We start from the raw sequence: 12,228 nt of genomic DNA on the forward strand, positions 1-12,228 counted from the left end.
CACCATGTTCCAGTATTTAAAGGGTGGCTACAAAGAAGATGGAGACTTCCTTTTTACAAGGAGTCACATGGAAAAGATATGGGGCAATGGGTACAAGTTACTACTGGGAAGATTCCAGTTGGACACAAAAGGAAAATTTTTTGAAATGAGAACAATCAGCCATCGGGATAATCTCCCCAGGGGAGTGGAGGATGCCCCAACATGGGACACTTCTAAGATTCAGCTGGACATGGTGCTGGGCTGTCTTGTCTAGACTGTGCTTTTGCCAAGAAAGGTTGGACCAGATGATCCTTGAGGTTCCTTCCAACCTGGAATCCTGTGCTTCTATGCTTCTATGAAATGTTTATTTCTTATCTCCTAATCAAGTAGGTGAGGGCTGCAAGGGCAAAATGCTGGAATGACCAACAGAGGTAAGACATTGGTATTAGCACTGATCTTATCAGAAGATTAGGAAGCAAAAGCTTGGGGGTTTTCCCCACTCATCAACTGCCTGCTCCCACAGCTGCAGTTCTTTGGCATTACAATAACCCCTGATATTCCTCTTTATTTTATTTAGCATTTTTATGGCACTAAGCACAGTGCTCTTCCCAGCCATTTCTGATAGCACACAGCTTGGTAATACCTGAACACCTTTCTGTACAGTGTTCAGATGGCTCAAAGGCTTAAGGCCAAAAGGTACTACCTGGGGTTTTCTGATGAACTCTACATAGCATATAATAGAATTTCACCAAATTGCAGCTGGCTCCAACACCTCCCAGAGGGACTCCAGCCATTGTGTAAGGATACCTGAATATGCAGCATCCACTGGTTTCCTCACTGCTGTATTTCTAACGCTAATTGTTTTGCTTTTGACTTCTTCCAAAGCCTCTTCGCCCATAAGTCTCCAATAGATCAAAGAATCTGCAGCACACTGGGTTTTTTTTTTCCTTAACAAGGAATTGATATGCTGTAATCAAGACACCTCTTGATATTTCTGTAAGGTAAGTTTTCTTTTGACTACGAGTCAGCGTAGTGGCTCCCTCATGGAGTTCTTCCCCTCTCTCCAATTTTTCAGCTTCCTTGAAAAAAATCAGTGTTTTGACATGTCCATTTTTGGACCTGTGTAGGATTTACAGATGCACATATATAGAGCCATTAGAAAAAATGCCTGTTTTTTTCAAACTCCTATAAAGTTTGGGTTTGGTACTAGCCTTAATCAAAATTTCTTTCAATAGCTACCTTACCAAATGAGTTCCCTCATAACATGCACACATTGTGTTAAGAAATGTTACTGAAAGCAACACAGAATCATAGGGAGAAACTGCCAGAGCCTCTGCTATTTGAAACCTAATTCAATCAGCGGAATTATATGCAGATTAAGAAGCAGTGAATTTGGCCTCATGTTTCATCATAAAATCCAGTTTATCTTCCAGAAGGATGTGGCACACGGGGCTGACAACTATAGATAAAACAGGGCTGTAAAAATCCACGGAGATGAATGCTGGGGGGGGTCAGCTAATGTTTGGAAATATCATACCAGTGAGATTTCTGCAAATCCAGTTGGATTGACTTGTCAGAGGAAGAAGTCCAACGGCGTCACATAAGCAAGCATGAGCTATGTCCCAGGAGAGAGGTGGAATCCCCCTAACTCATACCAGACAGAGGTGATGATTTGCCCAAGGAAAGAGTCATCCATCAAACATTCGCTCTACCCTCATCCAATCCTGTATCAGGACCAAACTATGAATAAAGCCAGAATAAAGCACGGATAAAGCCAGAAGCCACCTAGGACAGGCCAGAGGGGGCAGGAAGCAATTAGATGGAGCCACCCACGCGTGGTGCAGATACAAAGGTCACCTACTGGGGTCAGTTTGGCCAGCACTGAGCAAGACACTTACGTAGCCTGTTTTCATTGCACAGACCTACACCAGGAAACTAAAATTATTTTGGAGAAGGCTTAAATGGGCCCTATTTTATGAAGGTTTTCCAAAACATGATGCTTAGCTCACATGTGACGTTGCTGTCCTGACGGGGGTCCTTTTATCTCAGCGAGACACCGGTGAGCCCCACGGTGCCTATCGATAAGAGATCTGCTCGGTGGAGCAATGTGTTTCCTTTGCATGAGCTCTAAGACTCTTGTGTTGCTGATGCTGGAAGAGAAGGAGATGCTGGCAGGGGAGAGCTCTGCGGGGAGCTGTGCCGCGGGCGGTCTTCGCATGGAGCCTGTAGAGTTGGTCATCTGTGTTGTATTATCTGGGCTCAGCCTGCTGAGATGGTTTCATTTGCCTACTTCGGTGTGGGTAGCTGTATTGTCTCGTCAAATGCAACATGACTGTGGATGCGGGAAAAAATGCTCCCTATTCTTGTGCCTCGCTCACAAACCCAAAGCTCTCAGTCAAGCCCACATACAGAGCCAAAAAAGTGCCTGGATTGCAGCCTTCAGGCATGGCGCGATGAAAACGTGAATAATAATCCCCTGGGAAACATGCAACATGGTTAAAGCTGGAGAGGGATACATGTGTTTTCCTGTGTCTCACACTAAATTTTGAAATCAAATTTAAGTGTTCCAGCTACCATGAAAAGCAAATCATCTGTTTACTAGGAATTCATTCCAGTGTGGATGAGGTGCAATCCAGGGTGGTGCAGGGCTGGAGCTGACCACAGGGTGGTGTGTCACGACAGCCAGTTCCTCGAGGCTGCCGAAAACCTTGATTTTCTTTGAGATGAGTTAATGACACAAGCCCTGTGAAATAGTGACGGCCAACTCCTCTTTCATTTGCACCAGAGATGTGGCAATCAGTAACATTAACTTGGAGGACAGCAGTGTAACGCAGCAGAAAGTGTCCACCTCTGCTTCACACAGCTGATTTGGGGGATGTTTTGAGAGATGGTGGGTATTTCATTCCAGATGAACTACTGGAACTACTGGAACATTTTAATGTGCCATGTACCTTCAGTGTAAAATTGGTGTTTTTCAAATATTAGCATTATGCCCACAGCCTTGAATATTTTGAATGGTTGGTTATCCCGAATGCTTTGGGCATTACCCTGTCAGGAAATTTGAACTAGCTGGAGGAAAAGTTAACTAAAAAAACTACTTGCAAAGGGATTAGATAGGTTATACCTCCTTCCTTTATGACTGCCACATGCTTATAAGGAAAAAAAAATTTAAACTACAACAAACAATTAAAGTTAATGGAGAGGCTCCAGTTACACATTTTCAGAGAAAAATCAAAATTATAAATTGTTCTGGCCATCCAGCGGGACTTGGAGCACCCAGTGGTATATGTATTCAGGCATTAATTGATGAACCTATGGTAAGTCACCATTTATCAAAAGAGTTGTGGTTTTTTTCCCCAGAGCACAGGTTATTCTATTCCTACTTTCTTTTTAAATTGCCATATCAGTATTTAATCTGCAGTAGTCTAAATGCTGTAATTTAATAACTGGGATGAGGTAAAAAAAAATTTAAAATCAGTTATACACAGCACACACATATACTTCAAAACCAACAGTGAAAAGCAAGAACAAGCCCTCACTTTTACCCCATTCCCATCACATTACTTTCATAAAAAAAAGAAAAAAATCCAACCGCAGTCACAAGACACACAAACTAACTGCAGACCAGGAGAGTTCAGTGTTACTCAACATAATTTAGCAACCGATTTAAGCAATGCTTGAAAGGTGTGTGGAATTCCCAGGCACACCTTTTCCGAGCCTCTGAGTGCCCAGAGGCACAAACCACCCAAGCCAGGGCCATTTGCTCATCTCAGATGTCGGCATGTAGATGCAAATTAAACTCAGTGATATTAATTTAATTAACAGATTAAATTAATGAAGGCTTATAAGGGTCAGCATCTGACAATTTTTTTCCTATGTCTCCTGAGCTCTGGACTGCAAACTAGCTATAACCCAGGTTGGTATGGGAGCAAAATACGGTCTTTAGCAGTTGGATCAAGGAGAAATGGTCTAACTGAAGCTGTAATGGCAAGTCTCACCATCAGCCGCTCTGCCTCCCCAGGGGAAGATGCCTTCCACATTCTTCGATGTACTTGTGCTCTTTCTTTATAGATGTGACGACCGATTTACAGCTGTGTGTGTATAGCCCATAACCAGCAGGACAGCTCCACAGGTGCTCGGGTGCCCAGAGAACAACCCGGGGTCTCCAGGGGCATCACCTACGTCCCAGCTGCAGACCCCCGGCCCCAAGTGTAGCTTAGGGAGCCATTACTCTTTATGATGGATCAACCTTTTAGACAGCACTTTGGCCTGGGGCCTTTACCCCCCACTAGCACACTACCTTTATCTCCTTTGGTGCACGTCTTGCCGTCCTCCTCCCGGATATAGCCTTCGTGGCACTCGCACCTGTAGCTGCCCATGGTGTTGACACAGATCTGAGAGCACAGCGTCCCGTTGCTCGTGGCACACTCGTCGATATCTGGAGAGGAGAAAGAGCTGAAAATGTCCTGAATCCAGAGGTTTTGGACCTCAAATACAATGAAAGACTTCCCTTAAAGGTATTGGGAGATTTTGCGGTTAAATAAATGAGTGATTGCAGAACTGCTGGTGCTTTGGGCTGGAGCTCTGTGCAAACTTCACTGTTATTATTAACACACCTGGCATTTTATTGGTGAGCACCGTGTGACCGTCTCTTTGCATTGAAAATCTTCCAAGCAAAGCTCAGTCCTACAAATCTTGGGCTCCCTGGCACAGCAAACCATGGAGGGCTGTGAATCAGGGGGTACTGGCCACACAAGGACCACATGTAAGTGATCAGTTCTGAATTAGATACTGGCCATCTGAATCAAGCCCCAAGGATTTATTTTCATAATTAGGCATGGTTATAGTGCTTCAAAGTTACTGTTAAAAGCATGTCTCTTGTCTCAGGCCAAAACCCCAGATATGACTCAAAACCTGCAGGAGGAATTAATAAAGGGAAAATTACATCAGCCTAAAGACTTCAAAGTGTTTGGGTGCATAGGTCTTGTTTTAGGTACTGCTACCTCCTAATAATTTCAGGGGGACTTAGATCTCTTAATTCTGGGAACCAATCCTTCACATAGTTAAAAACCACATTTATTTTGGAACAGTAAAGAGAATAAGAAAGGTTTCAGACCTAAACTGACTCCTAAAGGACTGGAGGGAGCAGGACACATCATTAAGCAGAGACGAGCTCAACACGCGCTTCTACCCACCCAGGCAGTAAGGCTTCTCTCTGTTCCTGTGCCTCTCCCGATCGTAGCGGTACCCAGGGTAGCAAGTGCACAGGACTCGCCCAAAGTTATCTGTGCACTGCTGTTCGCAAGGAGCTTCCGCACAGACGTCATAGTCTGGGGAGGGAAAAATGTGGTTAGGAAAATAGCAATGGCAGCAGCTGGATGACACTGTGACAGGAAATATTTCACCTCTCTGCTAAGTAATACAGTCAGGTTACATTGGTTTTGAGGATTGAAGAAACCTAGAAATAAAACATTTGTGAGACATAAGTGAAGAATTATAGTAGATTTGTAATTGCTAATTACAGCTTTACAGTAGTTAGACTATTTCTTAAAGTTGGATTTTAAGCATGGGGCACTTTCACAGTTTGCAGAATTTAAGAATTCTTCTCACAGAAATATTAAAATTACCTAAAAGCTTTTTGCTGTTTCCTTCCACAAATTTTTAAGCACTGATAGCAACATTTCCTAAGAAAAATGCTGTGAGGCTAACTGCCGTCTCTGGGCAGAAAGTATATTATAAGGAAAAGTTAATTAAAATTGCACAACAATTGTTCAAAGCCAGAGATGACCCTTCTAGCAAAGAACACATTGTTACAAAAACATCACCACTCTTAACAATAGCAATGTGAAGATTAGATATGGCTGGGCTTGTCAGTGAAATCCCAGAAAACTGTCTGAAGTTGCCGTTTGAAACCTGAAGGAGGGTGAATCTGTTTCTGATTTCACTGCTATGTAGCAGCAGAGCCGCAGTCCAGGGAATGGACACTGGAGCAAAACAGGGTCTGACCTGCACCCCTGCCCTGCCAGGGGCTGGATTTGACCCCTGGCATCAGGCTGGTGGCAGGGGCTGGGGGAGATGGGCAGCCCCTGGCCACGCGTGCAGGGGCTTTGCAGCACCATGGGGAACATTTGCCAGGAGAAGACAGGAGCTGAAGCAGCATCCAATCTCAAAACCAGCTCAGTTAAACCCTGCTGAAGGTCAGGTTTTATGCCAAAGCAAGTGGCAATTTCTGTGATCATTTCAGAGGAACATCATCCTTCACACAGCATCCATGTGGTTGTCACTGTGGCCCTCCAGTGATTGGGTACTGGGGGCTGCAGCAGAAATACCCTGTCCCTGCTCCAGACCAAGTACATCTAAACAAATCCTAGATGTTTCAACCAAGTTCCCAGCAATGCACTGAGTTTCCAAATAGACAGCATAAAAGAATTAAACCCCAGACTCATTATTGCCTCACACTAATGACTAGCAGACATCTCTGGGTATGATGATTTTTCCAAGCAATTAAAATAAACTAATAGATGGTAAAGCAAGTGAAACCACATTTGCTGTATGGAGTACATAGTGCATACGTGTAGCACTGGGGATAAAAGTGACAGTGTTCCAGGGTACAGAAAAGCACCAAATGAGACCTAAGAAGGTGCTGTATGTCACAGCAGAGCCCCTTAGACCAAAAAATACTACTGTAATCATGCCAAGCATTTCCTCCCTTGTGCTTGTCACCTTTTGAATAGCAGGTATCCATTATTTCCTTTTTAATTCACAAATGTGAATTAAATTTAAGTTGATTTTAACTCTTGAAGTCTGCTCACAGTGCTGTGGCAGGGAATGGCAGTGCCAGGACCCCCAGGAGGAATCTGGGTTGAATAGTGCAGAGCCTGACACAAGTGTGGAAGAAAAACATGGTCCTTGTCTTCAAACACTGTCAGCCTGGGTGCTAGTTTGGGTTTTTTAGGTGGTGCTGGGGCTGTAAACTCCCATTACATTCGCTGCTACTAAATAGTCCCAAATATAAAGCATTAGTGGTGTTTTTCCTGGGCACGGCTCAAATTTTCATTCTCCACTCAGATGGAGAACAGGCTAGTATGCCCAGCACTGAGGTGAACATGCCTGCTCTTTAGCCAGCATGCTCAAATCCAGATGTGGGATTTGGCCTGTGCCACGTTCAGCCTATTTAAAGCAGAGGCAAAATGAGCTCTGTCCTCCCTGTGCTTCCATGAATAGATGTGCCCTAATAAATTCATAAAAACCACTGCTAGAAGGGACCATCTTCCATTGCAAGCAGCATTAGCTATGTGTAAGCCTTTCCTAATAGACACTAATCTAACCTGTGCTTAGAAATGAGGGATGGAGATGCCCAACCACCATGCATTCTATTCCCAAGATTAAATATCCTTGCAGATAAAGTTTTTTACTCATATCTAATCCAAACTGCCCTTACAGTCATTTAAGACCACTATTTTTGTTCTCTTCTTCTTGGCCATGAAGAACAGTTTACTTTCCCCCTTGCAGCAAGTTTTCACATACCTAAAAACTGTTATCACATCTCCCCTTAGCCTCCTTTTCCCTAGACTAAACAACCCCAGCTCTTTTTAATCTTCCCTCTTTTGTCATATTTCATGTAGCTACTCTTCAAATACGTTTTTGACATCTACTTTAGCAGAGCTCCATCAAGACCATTGCTTCACTTACTTTCATACAAAGCTAGGGAAGGGTCCAGGAGTTGGAAATCTCCCTGCTGGTGGTTCCCACACAGTCAATCCAAATCACACAAAGACTCTGGGCAGGTCCCTCGTCATGGAGCTGTGCATCCCCAGGGCTTTGGTCCCAGGCAGCACCACTCCCTCAGGGACGGTCCTCACAACTGGGATGAAATTGGGCAAAAGCTGCTGCACCACCTCTACGTGCCCTGCAGAACTGCAGATGCATGCGCCCTCCCACGCGCCCCTCGTCTGCCAGCCCAGCCTGAGAAATGTGGTTTGAGGATGAATCAAAGCCACACGGTAAAGATCAGGCTGTTCCAGACTTTAGGAAAATACAAAAAACTGATGCAGAATAGCAAATGTCTACACGTATATTTCGATGAACCTGGGAATGACAATGCAGTATGCAAAGTTGTACCAAGGAAATTTCTGAAATAGCATTTGTGAGGAAAGAGCAGATCTGATTAGTGTTCGCCTGTTGTAGAGTATTTTGCTCTCAGTTAATCCACAGCCGAGAAACTCAAGTAACAAACCAGTGGTAGGGAGGGTGCTCTCCAAAAGAAGCTGTTTCAGACTACATCTGTCCCTGCTTTTCTCTTGGTGATGTCACGAGACAGGACCTGGTTGGAGCTGTGAGTCTCCAAAGCAAAGAAGGAGGGGATCATTTGGGAGAAAAGGGTGGAGGAGCTCCTTTTTGACCTGCTTTGCTGTCAGGTGATGCAGGAAGGGGGCAACCAGAGTCACAAAGCAAACTCCTCTTGATGTTTCCTGAGGGTCATGGCTCCCTGCTCCTGCAGCTGAAAGCCAGAGCGAGAAGATGAGTCCAAAGCAAATGAAATGCAGAACCTGGGGGCATAGACTCATACCGGACTGCGCTGATTTCTGTTGCTTTTCAAGGGCAGGCGAGAAATAACAGGACAGAAAACAAAGATGGACATGGACAAAGACACGACCCTTTTGGAGTCTGTTTAAATAACAGCTGTCCAAGAAGAAGATCAGTGTCTTCCCGAGGCAGCTGTAAGGGGGTGGACAAGGCAGGGTCTATCCCTCTCGCAATCCCTCTCCCTGCAGCCACTGCTAAATCATGGAGAAGACAGGGCTGGAACTACTTCTCATGGCTTTGGCTTGCCAGTACTGGATTAAAAGGTGCAGATGTGCTCTAATAAACTCACATCTGTAATGTATTTATGTGCCTGTGTCGAGATATGTGTTTCATACAGCTACTCTGTCAAGATTATGCCAAAACAATGTGTGAAGAGCCAAGTGATGTCTTGCAACAAAGTGAAATGAGTGCTTCACTGAATCGTGTTTCTCGTCCCTGTACCAAGGGCCCAAGATCGTCTCAGATGTTACAGCAATTGCTGGGGCCTCTAAAGTTCAAGGCAAAATATAGGTCGAGCTGAAAAAGGGGGAATGGAGATACAAAGGGAGAGAAGCCACAGCCAGCAGGGAAATTCAATTAGTGGCAGAAACTCTCATGTTACTGAGATGCAGTTAATAGACAGGATTAAGCGACGTCAGTGGGTACATAATAAAAGCTGCTTTCATAATCACCTAAAACCTCAAGAGATGAAAATTAGAAGCCTAAAATAATATATTGCCATGGCTCTCATTTTATTTTTGCTCCTATTACTTTTCCTGCTGTATCCATTATATTTAGCGAATAACCAGTTTATAAAATTGTTACAACCCATAGGAAAGCTGGAGGCCAGACTGTGGAGTCCTGGCTTCTTTCCACCCCAAAAGGATTCAGGGCTTCTGGCTCCTACGCACACAGCCACCTTGCACAGTATGGCACGACCGCCTCCTCCACGTGTCCGTCTCACACTGGAGCTGTCATCTCAGGCCACACACACCGAGACAAACCCCACTGCAAATCCATGGGACGAGGAACTCTGTGTGAGCATCAATTTCACCCAAACCCTACCCAGCTCCCTGGGGCTTGGGCTGGCACTGTGAGCCGTCTCTTCACAAGGAAGCAGCAAATGCACAATTCCTGTTTTAAGAAGATGTGGGGTTTTTTTCTTTTTTTTTCTTTTTTTTTCTTTTTTTTTCTTTTTTTTTTGCAACCACTGTTCTAGTGTTTCCAGCCAGCAGAAAAGAAGATAGAAATTTAAAAAAAAAAAAGAAGAAGCAGGATCAGAATTTGGGTTATAATTCCTGTTGGCTGGAGACTGTAACTCAAAAACCAGCTGACTCTTTCCAGTATGTTAATCTGTCACTTTTCCTTTCAAAACATCACCATCCCAAACTGGGAAGACTCTCAGGTCAACTCGAGGCTTTCCATATGCCATCAAATAGAAGGATGTGTTACCATAAACCAACTTTTTAACCTGATTTTTGAAGCAAACAAGATTTATTGGCTTGTCATCTCTGACCGTTTGCTTCTGCCTAATAGTTCCTCTTCTCCTATAACTTCAGAGCCAGTTTCATCTGAATTGGGCAAAGTGGTGGGACCAGCTGAAGAAGTTACATTGCTACTGCTCAGTGAAGCCATCGGCTGGGTAGACCCAACAGAGGCCTTCCCCAAGGCTACAGCAGGCAGAGCTCAGCCTCTTCCTAAATGAGATCGTGTTGCAGCAACCTCTGAGCATTGGGACTGCCTTTGCAAAATGCATGGGCAGCTCCCCTCTGCCAGGAGGGGATCATTCCCTTTTCACTACTGCATGAACTACTCCAAGTAATTCCTGATCTCCCTCTGCCTGTGGGGACAAGGAAGCTGTCACCATGACCAGGAGAGGCTGTGGAAGAGAGATACTGTTTGGCGATGCTCTCCCCTTGCTGACATCTTTGGGAAATGGGTAACTAAAGGCAGGGCTAACTCACCAAGTCACCCACCCCCTGTGCACTTACAAGCCAAATTGACTGTGCCAGATCCAAGGGGTACATGGTGAAAGCCATCAGCCAAGAGAGGTGTGCTCCTGGGTCCAGAGAGGGCCCCCATGTACCTAGCCAAGAGCAAAATGCATCCTTCTGCAGCAGGTCATGGTACAAGATCTGTGCAGCCACGTGTACTTAGGGGAGGATCAAGGCTTGGCATGCTAAGTGAAACTTTTGGAAGACGCTGATCTTTTTATTTTCCCAACAGTTTCTTGGAAACAGTTCCCCCACTGACACATGAGATACGGACGAGCCTGCGGTTATATTGGATGCTCTTGCAAATATATTGGATATATTGGATGCTCTTCCAAACTGTCAGTGTGGAGCACTGGGGGGCAAATGGGGAAAGACAAATGCATAAGGATACAAGGGGTAAGAACAGTGAAATCACATACCTTCAGGGATGCACTGTCCAAGAACAAACTTATAACCCTTACAGCATTTTTTCCTGAAAAACAATAAAATAAAGAAATGAATAAATAAATATATTCTCTGAAGGCTGGTGCTGCCTTTAAAAACAGTCATGGATAGATCATGGATGTGATGAACCAAACAAGGTGAGGATCTTGAGCTTTGCAGTTGGAGGTATCTCACATCAGGCATTTTAAATGACAGCATGGCCACCCACCTCAGGAGCCTGGGGCTGGGTACCTCAACGCTGACCTACTCAGCATCCCAACTACTTTCTGAAAACCCTGCTCACTTGTGTTGAAAGGATGCAGCACACCTTGGTGCTGTCCATAGACACAACCTGGGTCATAATTTTCATGATACGGTGAAGGGTGTTTTCAAACATCTGTCATTACAATGTAAACTTGCAGAAAGGGGCAAGTCTTAGAGAGGAGTGCGCACAAGATAAATGTTATCAGTCATTTCTCATCTTTTAATAAACGTGGAAGGTGATAAGTGAAATGTATTGGGTATTTCAACCGGAGCAAAGGATGGTATCTTATACAGGCAGGGGGACAAAACTGCAACTTAGAGTCAATAGGATGAGGTATTTTTAATGCACCTGTGGTATGAACAAAGCCTGAGTGCTTTACACACTGGCTTGTAATGATATTTGGGTGTTTAGCTGTATCTGCTTATTTTGCTTTCTAGGCAGCAAACCACATCAAGTCACCAGGACTCCCAGCAGTGCTGAGGAGCCTTTACAAACGGCTGTGTCCCTTATCACCCTCAGAGCTACTCGCTGCAGGGGCCTGGTGGCCTTCGAAGGGTCCCAGGGTGGTGGCTACCAGGACTGCTGCAAAAGAAGCAAACTGCTGTTAAGTGCACTGTTTTATCAAGTCTGTATGAGTCTGAGGGGAAAAAAAAACCCCTGTATTTCACAAATTCACAGTTTTTCATGCCTTGTGGACATGCTGAAGTATCTGCAAAACTGGGAAACCATCCATTTCATCTTACCCTTTAATTCAGTAACTGAGGCAGAAGAGTGCTAAAGCCATGGCAGTCAATGACACAACACTCGCCTAGACAACACGCAGCCATCACAAATCATCATTATGTTGAATTTAAATCAACTATCAGTTGCAACTGACCACTTAAAACAAACAATGCGTTACTCCAAACTATGTAAAAACAAACTTTGGCTCCATATTTTACCCTCTTCCAAAGATTAGCTGGAATATAAATTATGCTTAATGAAGGCTGAACATCTGAAGAG

The 12,228-nt window shown here is 44.4% G+C and overlaps 1 protein-coding gene across 1 annotated transcript in view; it reads right to left on the bottom strand.

Annotated features, from left to right (window-relative positions):
* Positions 1–12,228, bottom strand: part of CCBE1 (collagen and calcium binding EGF domains 1) — a 158,588-nt gene that overhangs the window by 12,289 nt on the left and 134,071 nt on the right. Inside the window, exons 2-4 of the mRNA XM_009647374.1 lie at positions 10,958–11,010; positions 5,175–5,309; positions 4,277–4,417 (exon numbers count right to left, since the gene is read on the bottom strand). Of these exons, the coding sequence (XP_009645669.1) occupies positions 4,277–4,417; positions 5,175–5,309; positions 10,958–11,010 (329 nt within the window). The remainder of the gene's footprint in view (positions 1–4,276; positions 4,418–5,174; positions 5,310–10,957; positions 11,011–12,228) is intronic.

Source organism: Egretta garzetta, unplaced genomic scaffold, assembly GCF_000687185.1.
Source record: "Egretta garzetta isolate BGI_Z169 unplaced genomic scaffold, ASM68718v1 scaffold59, whole genome shotgun sequence".
NCBI lineage: Eukaryota > Metazoa > Chordata > Aves > Pelecaniformes > Ardeidae > Egretta > Egretta garzetta.